Raw genomic sequence first — 22,834 nt, forward strand, 5'->3', positions numbered from 1 at the left:
TATATTATATATATATATATATTTTTTTGTGGGTCTGGGCTTTGCTTTACCGCTAACTGCAGACGTTTTTATAGGCTTAAAGTGGAGGCTGATTGCAGGCTGATTGACAGCTGCTTCGGCTACTTGAAGCTCAGTCGGTAAATCACTTGCCCAAAAATCCCCCTGGCCACTACCATGCACCCCACCATCCACACCCAGATCCGTCCGGTCGTCCCCCTTCTGTTTTGCGGCTCATAAATATTTGGAGAACGCGTGCTGGCCTGCGGCAATGTTGGCCGTTGTTGATGCTGGAAACTAAGGCTGCTGCTGCTGCTTCTGCTACTCTCTGATGTCTGCGATAAACAGGCTCAATGTATTCCCTCAGTTTTTGATGTCAGTCAGTCAGCCAGTAAGTCAGTTAGTCAGTCATTTGGAGAGTCAGTCAATGGAGCTTGGCCTGGAAAGCAAAATATTGTTACTGCGGCAATATGTTTTGTCAGATATCCATCTTTAGTGGCCCAGGCCAGAATGTGTTATGATTTTGCCACTGCTTTTCGCTTTTCTGTGTGTACAAGCTTACAAAATCAATAATAACATGAAATATTGACAACCAAAAGTGGTCTTGAGTTGTCTCAAATTGCTCTATAATTTGATTGCCGGCAGAGATATGTTGGTATATACATTTTCCAGCCGACCTAGTGACGCAAAAGCCAGAATTTGTTTGGGTTTCTGTTTTCTGGGACTTAATTCAATTTAAAAATAAATAATTGATAGTAAGAAAAGTGGCGATGCAGAAATCTTGAATTTAAAGGAGAATATTTTTTATATTTAATCAACACAAAATGGTTTCGTCGTTTGTGAAGTTTATTAATCTTAAGATTAAACTTTAAGATAGGTAATAGTGTGCCATTCTTTCCAAAGAAATCTGAATATTGAGTTTCCTATCCCGAAAATAAAGAATCACTTCCTATACCTCGACTAATAGACGTATTTCCCTGAGTATTTTATGATTGGCAACATTCTCCCTACACATAAAGTATCGCTGACAACTTTTCAGGCTTGTTTGTCAGATCTCCAACAGCGCCACTCCACTCCCGACCATAAATTCAAAAGTGAATCTGGCAAATAAACATACAAATTCACACACAAAACTGGGCTCACTTAAAACGTCCATATACATGTATATATATACATATATATAGAATGGAACTGGCAACATATTTCGTGGCACAAACATCGCGTCCCGATGCGACGCGATCCAAGTGTCCAGATATGTCAACAATGTCGCTGTTAAGCGCCGGAGTCCAATGGTTTTTGGGACTGCCCCTATGCCGCCACTTCTGTCACCGTACGACACGAGCTTCCGCTCCGTGGTAAGGGAAACATTTGCCCCATGCGTCACATTAAAAATACAATAAATATATATATGCAAAAACCTTTATAAATTTGAAAACGAACACAAAAGGGCTAACGCAAAACTGTACGCTTGATTGACCAACTATTTTATTAAAAAAGATACATACACCAAATTGAATCAGCAGTGGTTTAAAGATTCAGCATAAAAGCCGATTGCACAACATGCACAATATAAAATATTTAAAGTTGTCCATTCAACTGAAACGTGACGAGATTAAAGTCCCCAAAAGTAAATAGTTAAATGATGCGAGTTGCATGGGCAAAAGAAGTCAAATTGGGCTTAAGTTGTAAAATGAATAACGGCTATTAAAATGTGTGATTGGTAAAAATGGCCAATGAAAGGATGAATATTTGCCATCAGATGCAGGAAACAAATGAAAATAAATATTTGAAATATTTCAGTAAATCGGTAACTAATAAGACTACCTTTCTAGTGAAGCCTAGCGTTTTAGCCTCGATAAATTCTTAGAAACACCCACAAAAATTTATTTTTCTTCTAAAATCCTTTAAAACTAAGCTCACAAAATTTGGTTTCTTGGACCTGCAGTGAAATCTATAAAGTGCAGAATAATAAGATTCACTGAAATGTTAAATCCGTGTGAGTTATTTTGGCAGACAATTGAAAGTCGCTCAAATGCGAACTGACTCATCCGAGCAAACTGGCTGGCTGCATTGTCAAGATATTATTTCTGGAATATATATACAAAAGGAGGCATGCAAATTTGGATTCATATTTTTGCAACTTTATTTTAGTTTTAATTGCGCGCACGCAATAATTTTCCTTGATGGCGCATCAACGTCAAGTCGAATCACTCGCCAACGCTCCATCCATCATAAAAGGCCAGCTCAACAGCTGGTTGAGGAGGTTTAAAGGGGTTGAAAAGGGGGTTCCGGGAGGTGTTGGAAGACTCTTTGATTATGAGCGCGTGCGCACAATCAGACAGAGGCACAAATTCACAGATGGACTACTGGACTGGGACTGGAACTGGACAGGGCTCCACCAGAAATTCTCCCAGTTGGGACTGGCTCGACTCGATTATCATGCAGGGGCGCATCGGCCATAAAAACGATTCTGCGATTCCCTCTATGTGTGTGTGTTGGCCAAATGGCGTCTTTCGCCTTGTTTTGCATGCTGCGCTCGTTAAGAACGCCACCGAGAACAATGCAGCAGAAACAGCAGTGGGAGCAGTACACTGAAAATAAAAGTAGTGAGGGGTCTGAACTGAAATTCCATTATAACAATCACAAAGACTTAAACTTAAACTTCCCTTCATAGTTTTTTTTTCAGTGTAGAATCAGCAGCATCGACAGTACTTACCCAACTGGTGCCCAGTAATGGGCTTAGCCCAACTGAATCCCCCCTTCGCCAACCGAAAACACTGCGGTTTATAATGACGTCTCGGGCAAAATAAGAATTGAGCCAAAGCCGCGACCTGCATATTGATTCGGCATGGATTAAGAAAACCTGACTCTCCTTCTCCACGGGCCAGGCCATAAAGTCAAGAATGCTCGAGACGTTTGCCTACTCATGACAATGCAATCCGTTCTTATATAAATATTCATTTCATTTCATAGATCTATGGGTGCCACAGGTGCCTGCTTATAAGCCAAGACCAGTAGTCGCAGAGATCAAATCGATTTGTTGTGGACCTTGATGGTCAAAAGAGTTAATCTTTTTAATATGTATTATAGCCATAAAGAACAAGAACAACTTGTTTTAGTGGAAATTGTGGTATAATGGGAATGGTTTATTTTATAATTCTCAATTCATACTATTAAAGTTATCTGTAATTATAAACTTGTGGTCATATTCTTCCTGTATTCCTGTCAATTCTGGCCTGAAATTTAAAAAAATTTACCATCTACCTTATAAAGTTTGTAGTTTTGAGATTGATAATGGTGGCAAATATATTTAAACGTACTTTTAAAAAAAAAATCTAATTAGCATGGTTTAAAAACTAAAGAATTCAAATTTCCAGACTGAGAGAGTCCAAATGTTATAAATATTTAAACAATTTAAATTCTCTTCTTATTATTGATCTAAAATATATATCATATGTTTGGCTTAGATGTTCAATACCTTGATATTTAATCGAATTAATACTTGAACATCTGTTTCAGTTGCAGATCAAAAACTTTTTCGATTTCTCTTGTTTTAAATTCAATAAAATTCTCTTTGAAAAGTTTACAAATCTCTTTCAAGCCAACATAGCTCTTCTGTCTAGCTCTTAGACAAAAGTCGTAAACCAAAAAAAAAAAGAAGAAAATCAGGCAAAAAGCAGAAACCAATTTAATTTGTTTGTTTTACTAATCAGCGGCACGTACTAGCACGTTTTTTGCTTTAGCTGAATTCTGTTCACAGTCGATGCCAATATCGGTGCTCTTGTTGTTGCTGTTGCCATTGCTGTTAGTGGACGGTTTGGTCTGGCCTGGTCGGAACTGGCCCGGTCGGGTGTATTGGCTGCCGTTTGGTTAAACAGCCCACGTTTAAACATGGCTCAGAGCGTGCTAATCAAGTGGCTCCGAAAACAAAATTACGCGACCGACTGAGCAAAAGCCAGCTTCGGCTTTGTCTCGTTTTTCATATAATTTTTGATGCTCTATTTAGGGGTATTATATTTAAGAGGATGTTTGTAACCCTGGACAGCTGATGTCTATATGTATATTTTTTGCTTTATGTTACTAAGAAAAGTAACAAGATTTTTCATAAATAAATGTTTTAGATAAAAGCCCATTCTACTTGACAGGCTAGAACTAGTTGGGAATTATAGATAACTAGGAAGTGACACGCCTGATTTATCATAAAGATTTTAAGATTTTATTAAATATAGATTAATCAGACAATAATTCTTGTAATTCAACATGAAAATTGTAAATCTAATTTTCGAAAAGAGTATTTATCCATCAAACTGCACAGATTTAGTGCTTCCTTGTACTTTTTTTGATTGACTTTGGTTTTTTATGTTATTTGGTCGCGTTGCGTTGAAGTTGGTTTTGGTTTTGAATTTGGTTTTGGTCTCCGTTGGAGCTTGGGGTTTTGGATTTGGATTTGGGGCTAGGGCTGGGCCGTTGCTTGGGTACGCTTTGATGGCTTCTAGGTGAAGGTCATTGTGTGACTGAAATGTTAATTTGACTGGCTGTCATACTTATATGGCGGAGTGCCTGGGCCATTTTAGTTGTATATTTTTTTATGACACTTGCTAAGGTTCTACATACTTAGAAGCACTTACGCAAGCAGGTATTTATGCGGGCCTAGGAACCACTGGCCAAAACTGAAAATCAAGTTTGATTTGTTGCGCTGCTGGAATGCAGAGATTTCTTTAACGACTCACGCAGTAGGATGGAGAAGTACGTTTTTCAGTCAGAATTACGATTTCATTACTGAGATAAAAAAATGCATCTTTGCAATGCCAGACAATTATAACATAACATAACGTAAAGTGCAGTAGAATAGCTTAATATTTAATAATTATCTATCTAAAATGTTCAATTTAAAAGTCAAATTAATTTAAGCTAGGAATTAAAAAATAAACAATAAATAAAACAAAATAGAAAGTGCTAAAAACGTTTTGAAAATCAGTGAAAACGATCTGTGTAAAAGCTAACGTTGACTTCAATGGCTCCGTCTGAGACTCCAATGATGATGATGATGATGCAAATGTGCGACATATTTGCAGACAAGTCCGTGTTCAAATCGAAGGATGGACGGGTGGTTGGTTGGTGCTTCTACGGAGGATAATGAGCTGCAGCCCCGTGATTCGAGTCTGGTGGCCCATCTAATGGTCTTGTTCGCATGGTGGTTAGAAGGTTGGATGCTGCAGCTTCAGCAGCGATTCAGCACCGTTTTGCTGATGCGGCACAATCTAGAGCCATAAAAGGGCATTAGCCTCGTGAGTAGATTGCATGTTTTTACCAAGGGGGTTTTTCGTCGATGGGCAGGCGTATGTTTGTAAGAGGGGGTGGCAAAGTGGGTGGTTTTTCGGGTAGCACGAGTAGCTGTGTGCGCGGGCTTTGGAAAATTGAATAATGTGCCTGAGGAGCCAAAGAGGGATTGAAGCAACGAACCGAAGGGAAGTGCTCGATGTTCGTAGCAGAGTCATTTAAGGGTTGCCGGCAGCATCCAGCATGGGCCTACTAAGGACTATGTTACAGATACAGTCACTCTGGTATGTCTTCAATATAATCGTAAAGTATTACCTTAAAATTAGAAATAATATTTTTTTAATAATTATGAAGGGGGGATGCCCTTTCAGTCTAACTTTCACTTGCCTCACAAATGATTGATGAGCGTACAGACCGGCAATTTACTTTACAGATATATCAATTGAATGAAATTAATTGCAGACTTATTTGCATGACTGTTGAACCGCCACATGTCGTATGCGCAATGCATGTTTTGACTTAACCTACGATGACTCAGAATATTATACCGCTCCGTGCATAAATATGAATGAGGAAATCCAAGCAACCTGCATCTTGGGATTAGCCCAGACTGGATTTTCCAGAATTCCACTGAACAATCTCATTGACCGTTCCAATCCGTATAAAAACGAAAGAAATTACAAATAGAACTGCAGTTGCCCGTAGATGATTGAACAAGATGAAGAGCCACATTATTCCAGTTTTGTTCCTGTTCGGTATTATTTGTGCAGTGCTGATTGCTGCCCATCCGCATGACCTTATTGGATTACCGGATGACTCCAACAATGATCTCTTGGAGGAAGGCAGTGGCTACAATAGTGCAGAAGAGTTCATGAACGCCATGGACGAACTCATCAGGCAATGGCAGGAAAACGATGCAGCTCAGGAAAACTCAACTGACTACTCAAGCGGAGATTATGATGAGACGACATTGAGTTCTATTGATTTTGTAACCGAACTGGTTGCTTAATAGAAAATTACTTTGTAAATTATTTATTAAATTTAATAATTATAAGGAGATGCCTCTTTTGCTTGTATATAAAAATTCCTAAAATGCTTTATAGCATTTAAACTGAATTTAAAAAGATTTTAACTTTCCTTTAATAAAATCATTCCCAACATCAGCATTACTTACGAAAAGTACTCAAGGTCTAGAACCTCGCTTAAGATATCAATTTATTTTGTGGTAAACAAGCACTTTGCACTGCCAACGAAAGCTGGATTTTCCCGCATTCACATTAATCGATTACTATATTTTCAACCCCTATATATAAAATACCAATTATATAGACTTGCTGATAACCCTGGGCAAGGCTATAAAAGCGAGGCTCGGAAGCTGACTGACATTCATTCAACTGCAGCCACCGCCAGACCGAAACAAAATGCAAGCCATTCTAGGGCTTCTACTGCTGTTTGGACTAATCTATACCGACGATCGGTGCATCGGGTATATTCCAGAGTATAAACATAGGTGCCGATGGAGGTGGCCTAACAAGATCTTCCAATGGCAACGATGACTGGAGCGAAAGTGTTCACAATGCGGATGTTGACAGGGCTCTGAAGTTGTTGGAAAAACTAGATAACAGTGGAAATGATAGAAACAACTGGGGAAACGATGCAGTTAGAAATTCTGGATTCGATGTCAACAGATCAAAAGGTGATTCGGATGAGGATGCTCGCGGATTTCAGTTTATAAACTTCGGTTAAGTAATTAAGTCTTTAAGAGAAAGCTTTATCTTTATCAAAATACTCAAACTTGTGTTAAACTATGAAATGTAATGTAAAAAAAATTAATGTAAAATAAACAAAATCAATACTTCATCTCCCAAAACTCCCCAATTAGTTAAACCAAAAACCTTGACCCATTTCCATTCCATTCAGCCAAACTTGTGTCATCGTTTAGAAAATACAACTTTTACTTTCTATTAAAAACAGCGCTCGACTCGAAATGTTTTTAATCCAACAGCTTATGCTAATTAGATGAATAGTAAATAGAAAAAACCTAAAGCAATTTTGAGCTTAGAATACTACGACGATGAAAACATAAATTAGCATATTTATGCGATTTAATGGTCGAACTGAAGTTCTGTGTTATGTGCCGAAGTTCGGTCTTCAGCTTTAACCAGTTATAGATAACCATAGCTAATGGAAGGTTATTGGGGGAAATTAAATCGATTTCCGTATTAAGAATATGATTTTTGTTAGTGCTAATCAGAGGAAAATGTTACACAAGACTTAAGCTAAATAAAACTTTGATTTGCTAGGAATTAATCTTGGCTTTGCTTTTAACAGACTCTTTCTACTACTCTTTTTGATAATATATAACATTTACTTTTCAACTTTACAATTATTCCGAATTTAATCACCCATATTGAAACTCAATCTCGGTCTCGACAAATCAATCAAAAACAAACACCGAACGGAACAATCAATTAATTCAATTGCAATGCAATTACTATGCAAATTCTCTCTCTCGCCACACTCGAATGTTCAACTGTATGCGTATAATTAAACATTTTCACGTTTAAATTTTGACTTAAATTTAAAATGATTGCTTTTACTAATTATTTGCCCAAACACAATAACAAAATTAAAAAGCGAATTGGTGGTGTAAATAATGCAAACTGTCTTTTTGCCACAGGAAGAGCAGCTGCTTTTTGTTTTTAAATTTCCATTAAATTTTAATGATTCTCTCATAAAATTCATTTCTTCTTTTTATGTTTGCTGGCACTTTAATATATATAATCATGATTTTAATTGGGGCTTAAATCCAAAGAAGTAAATAAACACACAAACAGCCAGAAGGGTTTTCAAAAGGGGGAAAAATCATGGAAAACGCGCACGAGACGCGGTAAATGTAATGTGTTATTAACACATTAAAACCAGAGGATGAAAAATAATTTGAAAAGTGTGCTGGCTGCCGGCTATGAAAACTCGCTGAGTGTCAAAATACAATTGCCCTTTGAGTCGGATTTAAAACCATGATTACGCATACGCAACGTGGCCAAAGACACATTGTCTTGATTTCCAACGACAAGCACAAGAACAGAATGAGAATCGAGGTCTCAGTGAGATAAGCCAGTCAGTTGTGGAGTAGATGGAGGTCATAAAAAGGGCGGAATTGAAAGAAATGAGCACTAAGCACTCGAAATATGAACCGATGACACAGAGACAGGCGGCAATCTTAAAGTAACCCCGAAAGTCAAAGACACTAGAACTTAAAGCTAACACGGAATTGGATTCTGATTCGGTTTCCACGTCCATTTCAGCAGCATCAGCAGAGCTTCTTACTCAGCCAACTGATTAAATTTATTTATTATGTCACTCTCTGTCTCTGTGTCCCAATGGAGGATGGATGATGTCTCCTCTCGACGAGCTCACTTTATCGTCTGTTCCAGCTCTTAAGACCCATAATGGCAGAGCAATCGTTGGCTTAAGTCTCCCAGCCGTCCTCCCCTCCGGTTTGCTTATCGATGGAGGGCAAATTGAATTTGGACTGCTGCTTATCAGCCTTTTGTTTACTCTCTTATCGGGTATCCCAAATCTCTGCAAATGATATAAGATATTGTGGCTCTTGTGCCAAATACTTTACAGATAACAGAAAAGTGGAACCAAGGAGGAGCAGCAGTGGAGGCCATCAGAAGAACGTATCTTGCGAAACACTTCTCCCCTTCAAGTAAAAATGCATTGGATTTGCAATTTAGTAAGGTTCAGGTCTCGTTAGCTTTGATTATATGGATTGCATACTTCAGCATCGATGATTGGTCTCATAAAATTAGCGTTGTGATGGAGTTTACTGGTCCTGGGGGGTTTTCAATTCCTACCAATGGCAATAACCCCCTGGCTGGGGGAATCTGCCATCGATTGCTGGCCACAATTAATTACCACATTCAAGCAAAACAAATTCTGCATTTACCTGTTTTTCCTCTTTTGCATTCAAACAGACAATTAACAAGGCAGCGTGCTGGTTGTTGTTGTTGTTGCTCTCTGCGTTTAACAAATGCAAAAATAATTATAATTAATGCAGAGTTTTTGGCCTTGAACTTGCATAACCTGCTATAGCTCTTTCCCTCTCATGCCAACCATCTACGTAATTACTTTGTCGCTTGTGGTTCTGCTTTTTGGCCAGGCCAACAAAAATCGTCATTGGCATTGTCATGACCAGTTCGTGGATGAGTCCCACCAAATAAATTTCGCATTCATATTTGTTTAGTAGCAGCCAGAGAGAAAAGCAAAAACAAAAACGTAGCTTAGCATTTAAATATTTTCAGCTTCGTTGAGCAGCGCAATGCAACTGCAAAAAAAGAGGAGGCAATAGTTAGGTAAATTCAAATTCAAATAGTTAGTTCCATATCTCGGCACTCGTCATCTGCCCGACTGTCGTCTGGCCAAGTTCAAGGTGAACATTTGCCTCGAAACTTGGCGCGTATTTCTGTGGAAACATCCACCGAGCCATATACGATCTCCAGCTTATTGCTCACCTTTGACAAGGCCCCAAACGATCGCGAATATTAGCCTGACTCAGAGAAAGGGGACAGGGAAAGGGGGGTTGGCGGTGGATCATTCAAGTGCATCCATGTGCTCAGCTCATACGAGAACGCCCACGGGGAGAGGCGGGCAGTACATTTACTCAGCTTGCTAATTAATAACTCAGCCAAGTCGGTGATGGCACTAAATCATATTATATACAGGGTAAAAAGTCTGTAGTTAGGTGTTGCAGTTAATTGGAATTGCCAGGTAGCAAAGACTGGTTAACAAATTTCAAAGTATATTTTCAAATCCATTAATGTTCCTTTGCAGCTAAGAGAACTCTAAAAATAGGTACTGCACTAATTGGAAATGAGTAGTGAAGAGTTCTAAGTCGTAACCATAATATTCCCTCTATTCGATGCACCACTGACCCACTTCCCTCATGAAAGCGACGCCTTCTTCTCTCTTGGGGCCAAAGAGTCAGTTTCCCTTGCCCCTTCATATTCCTCCATAATCATCTCATATTTGCCTCGCCAGTTCTTATGCAACATTTGCAGATGCAATTCTTTCAGTTCGCTCTCGATTTCTCGGTTCTCCATTCTCTGCTCTTTGCTGGCTGCAATTTTATTGCTAAATTAAGTAATTGGTCCAAGAAGCCGCCTCCACACCATCCCCTCCTTTCGACTGCCCTGCATTCGCTTTGGATTCTGCAATCTAAATGTTCGGCTGTGTTTGCCTTTGTGCGGGCATCTGAGTATCTGTATCCGAGTATCTGTATCTATTAGTCCGGCGGCGGCCTCGTATCTGCATCTGGGCATCGCGCGGCGGCACACAATGAGAAGCACGCTCTGTGCTCTTCTTTGGTATTCCACTTCTGCTTTCCATTGCGAATGTGTTTTGCAGATGCAATTGCTGGAGCTTCGGTGGCTAGTGGGGCAACAGGGCGTATGCTGAATGCGGGCCGGGGCACAAAACCAAAATAATGCAAATATAAAAAAAGAAAATGAAGTCAAAGAGGGCAGGCCAAAGCAAAGTACTCAATGTGAGAACGTGTGGGTTTTTGCGCAATTTTGCAGATACTACCAGAGGTCTGTTACTTGCATTCTGAAGATTCTTATACGGCATCGTTCTTATTATTCCCCAACAAAATTCAAATGCAAACCCAACTGAAACCAAAACTTTTTATGGCATCCAAATGGCCAGACGTAAAATGGCATTACGAATTAATAAATACAAAAAAAAGACGAAATCCGGGCACGAGGGGGCGAGGCCATAAAATGAAGCACGCAAAGCAGATGAACTGAAATTCCAAGGTCGCCGGTAAAAGAACTTTTTGTTAGCATGTTTATGAAGATTTCTGAATTTACTTTGTGCTGCTCATTTTTCGGTTCTCCTCGGTTTGTTTAAAGAAGAATTAGTCGGTCGATCGACGGAAGCCGCTTGGGAACTGGAATTTCGGGACTAAAAAACGAACTGAACACTCACCTCAAATGAGTTAAGAGTGTTGGGCAAATGGAGTCGCAGGTAATGCGACAAATGAAATGAAAGGAAAAAAAGCGTCGACGACAAAAAGTTTAATTTCAGTGCTAATTAAAGACGCCGAATCGAAGCAAGCTCAGCTGCTAATGCTGTATATACTGATGTTTGTGCACATTTAGCCAACTGAATTTATGTGCACGGCTTTCTTTGAATTGCGCAGCAGCCATGAGATCTCGAGATCGGTTCTGGAATCGGGGTTCGGCTCTGGCACCAGGCACTTGGGTGCCGAGAACTGGCCTTGACCCCAATGATATCAGAAAGCCATAAGGCCCCAGCTCCTTGGGCGAGTTCTATAAAAAGCTCAAAACGAAACATCAGTTAAGACTAATTGAGTTTGGCTAAAATTGGTCAAAATGCGCAGCAAGCAATGGCCAAGACAAGAGCATCTACTCGATACCAATTCAATTCAATCCAATCCGAGATTCGCCTCAACGAATCCATCAACGACAAGCAGCTTGCGACGACGATGACTGCTGCAAAAAGTCACCTTTTGGCACCTATGTATATCTACCTGCCGGATGACATCATACATTGCCAGCGACGACAATTACTCGGAATACAAATAAAGAGTTGCGACCCCAACTTGGTCGCAGGCTATCCTCAAAAGCTGGCAAACTGCATCATGAAGCATGAAAAGGCACCAAATGGCCGCAGAATGAGCTCGAAATACAGAATCGCAACTGAGAGCCACGCCAAACATACGAACAAACAAACAAACAATCGTTGAATCGAATTCGTTGTCCAAGACGGCGGTTTTTTAGAGCCAATTCGATCGATGCTGCAGGGGGCAGCCATAAATGGCTAAGGCTTTGCGTCGATTACTCATACGCCATGTGGCCGGAGAAACAACTTGATTCCATTTGCTTGTATTTTATGAGGATCCTTCGATTTATATTAAAATGTTGGATAAGGGAATAATATTGGATTACATATCCTTATAGCCTTTTATCAACTTGTAATATTTAATGCGAGAAATAAATAATTTTAAAAGCCTTTTTAAATAAAATTGTGGAAACATGCTAATAAGTTTATAAATCCGATTTAGTGGCAATCTGTTAATGAGTTTAAAATACCTTTTGGCTTTGACAATTCCAAAGATCGATTAATCCATCTATCACTCTTCAATAAACCCATTAAAACGTCTCTGAATTGAGTTTTTACCACATCATTAGCTCGAGGGGACTTCGTGGTTCGTCATAGATACACTCTATGATTAATGACCGAACTTGTCTGCTCTACGTTCACTTAATTGGTTAATTAATTTGTGTAAATTTTTGTAAATATTAAGTCGTTTAAGTGACGCACTTCTCCGCCCTTCAACTCTTTTCCCAACTCCCCTCCCTCTGCCACACCCTAAGAGAAAAAGAGAGGTTTGTGCCCCATATAGAGTTGTTATAACAACCCATAATTAGGCTTTGGCAGTTTTGTTTGCCTTTTGTTTGACTCTTTTTTTGTTTTTTGTCTGTTTGCTGCTTGTTAACTTTGTTTTGTTTGAGATCATTTTTGGGGTCCACCCCTTGGGCCCTCGCCCCTCCACCCCCCTCGCCGGCTGAGTGGTGGCACTCAAGTGGCAATTAGTGTTGACATTCATTAGCTGTGATTAAAATGAGATCAGATTGCGGATGGCGATGACGAGCAGCACGTGAGAGGAGGGCTAACCGACGGACCACGCCCACCGCAGATCTGCTTCGAAAGGCGTGTGAATCACACGCAGAGTTTTTGCCAAGTGAACTCGACTTTTACACTGAGAAAAAATAAGCAAAGTCATTTTAGACTTAAAAATTATACAACATGAAATGAAAGGTTGAATAATTGTAGTATAAACATATTTTTATAAACTTAATAAGAAGCAAATTGCATTCAAAATGGTATTTCGAATTAATTTTGAAAATATTTTCCTGAAAACTTTCTAAGGTTAAGTCATTTGAAGTGACTCGAAGTGAATCGAAGTGGAGTGTCCCAATTAGAATGCCTGCAATTTGGCTAATGACGGCAAAGCACTGCCACAGATTCGCTCGAAAATAAGTCGCAATTCGCTGGAATGATCGTTCTGCTTTAAAGCAGAGATATAGATAGATAGAGATGCACTTACAGATGCAGATACAGCTGCACTAGCCTAAAGAAGGCCTCGCCTCTTTTTCTGTCTATTCTCGGACTGAATTGGAATCCGCATCTGCAAATCGCATTCGCAATGAAAAGCAGAATTGAAATACCAAAGAATCGAAAAGAAAAGAAGAGCACAGAGCACGCTTCACATTGTGTGATGCCCAGATGCTTTGGTCTAATAGATGCAGATACTCATATACAAACACAGCCGAACATTTAGATTGCAGAATCCAAAGCGAATGCAGGGCACTCGAAGGGAGGGGATGATGTGGAGGCGGCTTCTTGGACCAATTACTTAATTTAGCAATAAAATTGCAGCCAGCAAAGAGCAGAGAATGGAGAACCGAAAAATCGAGAGCGAACTGAAAGAATTGCATCTGCAAATGTTGCATAAGAACTGGCGAAGCAAATATGAGATGATTATGGAGGAATATGGGGGGAGAAAGGAGAACTGACTCTTTGCCCCCAAGAGAGAAGAAGGCGCCGCATTCATGAGGAAAGTGGGTCAGTGGTGCAGCTATTAGAAGTATGTTGGGTACTTAGAACTCTTAGATTCCGGACAAGAGTTTCCAATTAAGTACAATACTTTTTTGTTAATATTAACATATTGTTAACTTAAGAATTTCAATGAGGCTAATAAACTGAATCACCTAACTACTTACTCTTTTCCCCTTTCCCTGCTTCATTAATTAGCCAGATGGCGAGAGAATGAGCTCCCCTTAAAGCCCGTGGGCGATCTCGGATGATCTGAGTTGGCCGCACACTTTTTCACTCTGAGTCAGGTTAATATTCTCGAAGAGAATTTCACGAGTCTCCAGCTTATTTCTTGTCAAAGGTGAGCATTATTTCAGCGTGAGTAATACGAATTCGTTTTTTCGACGACCCTGAACCCAAACCCAGCTAAAGTGGCTTGGTTAATGCATTGGAAATATGACGAATATGTATTTGCCTTGTTATGAAACGAAACACAAGAGGGTAGCAGCTAACCGAATCTCTATAAGAGTTGTCCTTCTAAGGCGTGAATTAATCACATTTGCAGGGATTCTGACCCAACACAGTCACCGCCCGTTTGCAGGATAAGTCTTCTCATGTCGTTCAGGGATCTTTTGATAGCTTTACTGTACTTAACCGAGCTTATTTCTGGGCAAGTTTCCCAAGAGGAGATGGAGAAGGTTACCTTGTCATCGTGAAGATTATAACAGACGCCATAGCCATTGAATATTAGTGGTCCGAATGACATGAACCCGTCGTGGGACGTGGCCACTTGAGAGGTGAAAAGCTGAAAGGTAACCGATTTCATAAAACCCTTGGATAAAAAGAACTCCGGCAGTGGCATGGAATTTTCCAGGGCCATCTCTTGCAGCCCAAACAAATGCCGATCGATGCCCTGTCCACTGATGGCCTCTTTGGTCAACGTTTCGTGGGCATCCACTGCCTTCTGAAGAGTTTCTAACTTCTCATTTATCGACGTCTCCTTCGATTGCATGGCCAGGACAAAGGCCTTCGAATGGTTAGAGGTGGATCTTATGGTTTCGGTGCGTCCTTCACAGAAAATCCTTAAATGCGCCGACTCATACTGAGCGGGTATATCTTTGTGCATGGAGTAGTAGGCCAGACTTAGGGCCAACTGGATGTAGCTATCCGGATTAAGACCCTGGGCCTTTATGAAACACTTTCCATGACACTCAAACTGAAACACATTCATCTGCAGTTTACTGGAGAGCTTGTTGATAGTTCGCTTTGCCTCACACATCCACAAATTGATGCACTCATTCACGGGTTGAAACTTCAGAAGGGTCAAAGGAACATCCTTGTTCGAATCGGTTTCGGTTTCTTCGTAACCATATTCCTCATTTTGCCTAGGAAATGGCGACTATGATGGACTATGATTACATTGCATATATTTTTAGATCACTTACACTTTCTCCTGCACAAAGTCCATTAGCATGGCCAGTGGCTGGCAGTCGGCGGGAGAATGCTCATAGCAGAATCCAGCCAAACCATTTGGGTTGACCACCAGTTGGATTGCCTTGTCCATCCAACGATTGGCGCTATTTTGCTTTAGACCACCACCATGGAGTAGCTGATGGGCCTGCACACTTCTATCCTTTCCGTCAGGAACATCCACACATTTGTCTAAGGCAGACCAGGAACAGAGATTCCTCGATGATATCAACAGTATCGGCGTTTCCATGCGGACACCTAAGCGCCGTATAGGCCTCGGCCCAATTGCTCCTGTTGTCGTGGGTTAGCACGCCAAAGGGTTCGCCCTTCTCCACGGGACAGTTCATAATCCTTTCCAGGGCTTCCATTATGCTGGGAACAGGCAAACATTTTCCATTTTCCAAAAAAATGGGCATCTTAAAATACTAAAAAGAAGATAATGAAACTTTAAGAGATAAACTAAAATCTACTTTCTTACTTACATTATTATTATAGACAACTACTATATAATTGGAATCATTAAACTGCTCAATGGTATCACAAAATCGTCCTGGTTTACGAATCGTTCCAAAGATTTTGAAGAATTGACTGTTATCCAAAGAGTTTCTGCCCATTTTGACCTCTGGAATTTGATTTTTGTCTACTAAATTTTTGAATTCACAAATACCATAAATTGCTTTAGCTGTAAAGTTTAGAAAATCCGTAGGTTCGTTGAACACTTGAATGGGAAATGCTAGACCCGGACTAGAGAAGATAGTCAGCGGAGCACGATAGCTCAAGTAGGCAGAACGTGTCCACCTTGGAGTCAGCCAGTTGCTGCAACGTTCAGCCTCTGCCTCCAGCAGCCGCTGGAGTTCGACGCCCTCATTCTCCCCGAAATCCTTGGTAATTTTCTGTTCCTCCTTGAATTCCTCTTCAGTGAGAAAGGGTTCAATACTACTTATATAACTGGCTAGACTTTGTTTCAGTGGAAGAGCCGGGAACTTTTTTATCTCGGAACTTCTTTTTAAGTCGCTGGATTCGCTGCTTTTGGGAACTTTTTTCGAACAGTTCTTTGGAACCTCTTTTGCCATTGGAATGCTTTCTGATGAAGGTGGCATAGAAGAAGATTTGATTTTTTCTTGTAAAAGAACCTCAGGACTTTTACTTTGTTCTTTGGCTAGTGGCTGAGGAAGATTTTGAAGGAGCCTTGGCAGCTGGAGGCGGTGGAGTAGTCTTTGCTGCTGGAGGAATTGGATCTTTTAAAGAAGTATTTTCCTTTACTGCTGATGGTATAGGATCATTCATAGCAGTTTTCCCCTTATTCTCCAGAAGATTCTTTGTAGATTCTTTGATTTCTTTGATTGGCGGTGGAGTTGGCAAAGGCGACTTAGCTGCTGGGGGTGTTGCATCCTTTAGAAGGTTTCTTCTTTTTCTCTAAAACATTTTCTTTGATTTCCTTTACTGTTGGTGGTACGGAAGACTTAGAAGATTCCTTTTTAGCTGGAGACTTACTCGGGTTTGGGGGAACTGGTAGCTTATCTTCCCTTTCTGGTTTAGTGTTTAAGGAAGTGCAGGAGTTTGTTTTGGACGCGCAGGGAGTGATTTTGACACCGCAGGGGCTAGCATCTTTACCTTTACCTGCTCCTCTTGGACCATCGCGACAAGGATTTCTTCCCATGGGAAAAGCCGACATGAGCGGCATGGAAAAGCTGTCAGATGGCAGCGGTGGTAGCTCTTCCTTCTTAGGAGCTGATTTTGGAGGAGCTTTGGCTTTAACTGGAGGTTTAGTTGGCTTCATTTGAGTTTCCTTTGGATCCACAGCACCCTGTCGCAAAGGTTTTTTTTTAGGTTTTGTTTTGGGTTCAACAGGTTCAGGAGATTTGGGCATAGATTTAGGAGCTGCCCCTTTAACCGGAGATTCTTTCTTCTTTTCTTTTTTTGTTTCTTGTCCACATTTTCTAACCAGTTTTTTAGGTTTTTCTTTATCACATTTCTTAGCTTTTGGTTCTTTTTTGGCTCAGGCTTTGTCGCTGGACATTTTAATTCTTTAGCTTCTTTTTTACCGTCTATACAGGGGTTTCTTCCCCTTGGAAAAGAAGCATCTTGTGTTCCGGAAACACCCACACTTGGTGGTGGTGCTTTTGGCATCTCTTTAGGCTTGGCACTAAGAGGATCATTTTGCTTTTCCGCTGCTTTTGTTTCAACCAAGGGAAGTGTTTTAATGGGGGCTTTCGACTTAGTTGAAGTTTCTCCTTTCGGAGGCTTCAGTTCATCCTTCGCTGACCCGCATGATTTTGGTTTCGGTTTCGGTGGCGGACACTTAGATTCTTTGGCATCTTTTTTTCCATCAACACAGGGATTTCTTCCTATGGGAAAAGCTAATTTTTGTGGCATTGCAAATCTTTCGGCAAGAGGCGATTGATCTGGTGTTTTAGGATTTGGTGGAGCAGCAATTTTCGGCGATGGAGCTTGGCTAACGGTTGGTTTGGGAGGAGATTTCGAAAGATCTTTTATAACACTATATGATTGATTCTCACTATTTGCCATAGCCATTCCCTTGATTGGCTCTTTGGTGAGATCGGTATCATCTCCATTACAATCCTTACAGTTTACAATCATCATTTCTGAAGAACATTGGTTTGTTACAGAATTATATTCAAAGCAGTTTTTGCATTTAAAGATTTCCGGTGTTTTCAATTCGGCTAGAAGTGGTTCTGATTGGCTGATGGATTGAGTTTGGTTGTTTACTTTTATGGTAGAAGTAATGCTAGGATTTATCTTTAAAGTCGGGCTAATGGAACCAGTAGGTACCTGACCCTCGGAACTATTGGTGATAGGTTTTTTAGACTTCCCAACATCGCCTGTTTTTTTTGCTGATGCCAATGCTTGACAGAATATCTCCAAGGCTGGAGTTTCTGGTTCTTTTCCTCTGCCTGATTTTAAGCGTTGAAAGATTTTAAACTGTCGGGCCTCCAACCCTTTTATTTCCATATCGTAGAGTTTCTTTGAAGGCAAATGCGATTTTCTGTACCATCGTACCCTGTGCCTGCACTGTGAAATATCAACTTTAAACAGTATCTAAGATGTCAATATGCCCATGGAACTTACAATATTCAGAACGCATTCCGCGCCTAGAAGGACCCTCATGCTGCTGTTCAAACAAGGCTTAATTTTAATGGGTGGGACCTAAAGAGAATGTATTTTGGAGGTGAGTTTATTATTGGATATACATATTTTAAAACTTAGACATTAAACTGAAAGTTAAGCCTGGGACATTTTTGAAATAACATATTGTATTTATGCGAAATGAAGAAATGCAATAATGTTGTTAACTGGGACATTAATTCTCTTGCTAAGAACTCCCCGTGAGTACCCTGCATAGTTTTTCTTTTTAAATGAGTTCTTCTTTGCACTTCCAAAAATCAATTTCCAGTTTCCCCTTAAATGTTTTCCATCAACCTCGAAATTGGAGCACGCCAAACACACTCTGGCGTCGCTTCATTAACCCATAGAACTTGCTGCTGATGGCACATGCATCGATGCAACGTCGACTCCTGCCCAAAGTTCCGCGAATTGGGAGCGACAGACCAACATAACAGCTAAGGGGGGAAGGCCATGGCGGTAAATATTAACAAAATCAACACCTCGGAGGCCTCGGCTTGATTGCTTTGCCAAGTGAAGTAGCCATATTATGATTATTGCGAACTCGCTTCTCAACTCTTCGCAAGTGACGCAAACGAAGCTGAGCCCACAGAGCAAAAAAATGCAATAATTGCATATTGACCCATTTTCTTAACAATGCATTGCGAAGGGCACTCAAAGGGGGGTGTGCGAGGGCTTGGGAGGCAACTGGCCTGGGAGTGTTTGCAGGTTACGCATGCGTGAGCGTTGCCTTCATTTAATTAGGCGGCGACACCTGCGCGGAGACGGAACCGAAGTTCCAGTCGCAGTCGCAGTTCCAGTCTCAATTGCAGACGTCGCCATCAATCAGCAAATCAGCGAACGAGGCAAACAAGGCGGCAAGTGAGGCGTGAAAACGGCGAACAAAACTGCAGAAAAAGAAAAAAAATCAGCCAGGAGTAGGTGATTTTTTTCGGAAATATCTTTAAATACTCTTGCTTATTAACTTATGAATTTATTATACATTTTAGTCACAACTTTATGTAATAAATATTCTTATTCCAGTTTAAGATATCCCATCTAAAGGAACTAATTTTCTAATTAAAAGGGATAATGATTTGATAATACTTTTGAAATCATAAATACCACATTTTCTAACTATAATTTTCTTAAAATAATCTATATTTTTCCGAATAATAAACAACAAACTCAGATAGAGTATCAACACCTTCATCACTCTTCTTAACACAAAATGAAAACGAAAACACAGCAAAGAGTGCTGCACAAATGAAAACGAGAATTGAGATGAGGAGTGGATCTTTATGGGCGGTATCGGGGCCGAAGGGGCGTGGTGTTTAAGCTCATTTGACAATGAAGTGCTTTGAGCCTGACGACTGCGTTTGGGCGCGTTTTTATTATTTGCCTGCCCCACTTTGCGTACAGCGGCGATAATTGACGCCACGGTGGCTGCAACTGCAGCACCACACGATGCATCAGCACCACTGAACATTGGCACCACCACCACTACTACCACCGACAAAAACAACAAAAGCAAGGCTGCCTGATGGCCCACAATTTGGACTGCACTTTATTAAAGTACCCATTGGAATGAAGCCACCCAATAATCCCGGGCCCAAAGTGCGTCGCGTGTTTGCGTGAGTGTTTTTCACTTGAGGCCATCATCATCATCAGCCGGCATAGCCAATGCATTTTCCCTGAATTGCATTTGTCAGGTGTTATGCAATCGAGGTGCTGGAGCCCCGTCAACTGGCGAGCCCAACCAATGAAGTTGTTGTAATTTCCGAATAGGGCAGTGATTAGGGGTGCTCTAATCAGAGGAAAACCTTGTCGGAAATCATTAGAATAATTGGAACAGGATTGTAGGTGTTCTTTGTTACTTGAGTTCGTTTCTCAAGATTCTGTATACTAATAAATGTTTTGCAGAAACCATATCTTGTAACTAAAAGCTGACTTAACTTCCAATTTGTTAGTTAGACTTTTCAGTTTGCCAGAAGAAATATTTTAATACAATAGAGAATCCTTGTCTGCCCTAGTTAGCTATATATTTCACCAGCTTAAATCCCAAAATGAAGTAGATTTTGGCGGAAAGAGAATTTCAATCTGGAAAAATAAGCTATTCCCTGGTAGTTTCCCCCTGATCCCGCTGGCATCATTACTCAATCCAAGGCTTTGTGTAAATTCCACTCTACAATGGCAAAGGAAAACGTTGATGTTGCTTGGCATTTTTGTTGGTTTATTGCTGGCTTTTCTCTGGCACTGAGTAAATGCGAATTTCCTGTGCATTGTTTTGAACTGTTGGCCAAATGATCTGGGCCCCTTCTATTCCCCTGCCCTGTAACACCCTACATCTATTCGCAATCCACCTGATGACCTCAGCAGTTCGAGAGTTGCAATTAGTAGAAAAGTAATTTTCGTTTGGTTTCTTTATTGTTATTGTTGCGGTTGCTTTTTTTCCCGCTCCTCTTAAATCTCTGCTCAGCGATGCTGAAACAAAAAGTATTCTAACACCCTTTGTTCGCCTGGTTAGTTGAAAGCCCACATATAGATATATATAACCGAGACTTTGTTGGATGCATGATTAATGTCCGCATTGAGTCATGTCCGAAGAGCGTGGAACCATTTCCAAAAGCTCAAAGCCAATTGAACTGAGCTCGCTGTAAACTAAAAATACAAAAGCGACAAAAAAGAAAATAAAAATCTACAAAGCTTCACTCAGGTTTCGTTGATAACGCAGAAGTCATCGAGAAATGGACAGCGAAATGGTGGCACGTATAAACATGAAACGTGGATTAGAACCCCGAACTTCGAAGCTCAACGAGTTAATTTTTATCGCCCTAAGTGACATACATATGTACACCGAAACAGCAACCCAAAGAACCACGTAACCCGACGAGACTTGCTCTGGGGAAAGTACTCTCCTTCGAGCAACAACTAACACTCGGCACGTATTTGGTTTTTGGGTTGGGTGCCACGTCTGCTCCTCCATGTTATCTGCAAAATATTTGGCACAAGAGTCGTCATATCTTATATCAGTTTCAGATATTCGGGATACTCGGGATAAGCGACAATCGCTGAACAAAAGGCTGATAAGCAGACATCCAAATTCAATTTGTCCTCCATCGATAAGAGTTATTGGGGATGATGTTGGGAAACAGATGGGAGACTTTCTCTGTCCTAATGAGACTTAAGAGCTAAAAGGGGAGAAGGGCTCATCACCCAACCAATGAGACACAGACATAAAGTGACATAATAAACAAATTTAATCAGTTTAGTAAATGGAAATCTTCCATTGTCTCTGTTTAGTGGAAATTCGAATCCCATTCTTGGGCAGCTTTGATTTGTCTGCCGACTTATCATGGTTTTTGTGGGCCTGAGACTTTAAGATTACTAGATTTTTTTAAATTTTGACCTATTTGGGTCTTCTTCCATCTTTCCAAAAACCCAGCTTATCTCCTTTTTGTCCAGCTTCTTGTGTGTTTTTGAGACATTTCCTACGTTTGAAGACAATCTGCCTGAGCCACGTGGCATATGCTTAATCACGGCCCGAAGTCAAAGGTCAGCCGAGCACAAGAAGTGTTTTGTGAACTTATTTTTAGCTACTCAAATTACTAAGCCATTATCTTGCGGTTGTGAAAGCAGTTTCATTTTCATTCATCGATTCTCGATTTCATTGACCCAAATTCTAGATGAAACCCAATTGACAATTCTAGTCTTATGCGATAATTAACTTTTACTTTCTGCCATTTCGAATCGTGCTTTTGTTTTGATTGCTTTCGTCGGTCGTACGGCGGCAAACAAGTCCATTAACCATTCCAACAATTTATGCAAATGAAATGAAGCTGAAATTAATTCTAAACAAATTCAAGCGAATAGCGCAGAATGTTTACGTTCGAGTCGACGTCGTCGTCGTGCGGCACTTGACTAATTAACATATTTATGCGATTTATGCGAAGCGCCTCTTCATTTCAATATCGAACTTGAGTTGGACCAGAGGAGTGATTTCCTCCTCCGGCTAGATTTTCTCTCGTTGTAATGTGCTAATTGGAACTCACCTGTCCGAGGTGCACCTGTCTTGGTCAACGCCGGTTCTTCAAGGACTGTTTGTAAATGAAATTTGTAATGAAATTCGCTTCCGCTTTGGGCAGTTTTTTTTTTGCCCTCCCCTCGCTCATCATTATTGTAATTCTTTGTGGGGTTTTAGAAGCGTATGGAAAACCTGTTGGCAACCTGTTGGCCTGAGTTCTTAGTATCTATAAATTACATTTTACACTCGACTCGATGACGACGATAATCATGATTGGGTGGTGGAAAAAGCCGCCTCTAATTCCATTTCAAG

General features: G+C 40.5%; 3 protein-coding genes across 3 annotated transcripts; 2 read left to right on the top strand and 1 right to left on the bottom strand.

Annotated features, from left to right (window-relative positions):
• Nucleotides 1–5,972: 5,972 nt before the first annotated feature.
• LOC108108028 lies at nucleotides 5,973–6,393 on the top strand. Its single transcript, XM_017215898.2, has one exon. The coding sequence runs from the start codon at nucleotides 5,996–5,998 to the stop codon at nucleotides 6,284–6,286; it is 291 nt and encodes a 96-aa protein (XP_017071387.2). The 5' UTR covers nucleotides 5,973–5,995; the 3' UTR covers nucleotides 6,287–6,393.
• Nucleotides 6,394–6,683: 290 nt separating this feature from the next.
• Nucleotides 6,684–7,137, top strand: LOC108108021. The gene is given in 2 exon segments (XM_017215886.2): nucleotides 6,684–6,746; nucleotides 6,748–7,137. Coding segments are annotated over 2 exon segments (324 nt in total). The 5' UTR covers nucleotides 6,684–6,698; the 3' UTR covers nucleotides 7,024–7,137.
• Nucleotides 7,138–14,345: 7,208 nt separating this feature from the next.
• LOC108108498 lies at nucleotides 14,346–18,595 on the bottom strand. Its single transcript, XM_041819087.1, is given in 8 exon segments — nucleotides 14,346–14,481; nucleotides 14,483–15,290; nucleotides 15,351–15,571; nucleotides 15,573–15,800; nucleotides 15,858–16,613; nucleotides 16,754–17,359; nucleotides 17,362–18,408; nucleotides 18,466–18,595. Coding segments are annotated over 8 exon segments (3,732 nt in total). The 5' UTR covers nucleotides 18,505–18,595; the 3' UTR covers nucleotides 14,346–14,454.
• Nucleotides 18,596–22,834: the final 4,239 nt, after the last annotated feature.

The sequence above is a fragment of the Drosophila eugracilis genome, unplaced genomic scaffold (assembly GCF_018153835.1).
Source record: "Drosophila eugracilis isolate 14026-0451.02 unplaced genomic scaffold, ASM1815383v1 contig_445, whole genome shotgun sequence".
In the NCBI taxonomy this organism is placed as follows: Eukaryota; Metazoa; Arthropoda; class Insecta; order Diptera; family Drosophilidae; genus Drosophila; species Drosophila eugracilis.

Excerpts from the sequence above, each read along its gene's own strand:
- LOC108108028 (XM_017215898.2), top strand. The coding sequence starts at position 5,996 with ATGAAGAGCCACATTATTCCAGTTTTGTTCCTGTTCGGTATTATTTGT.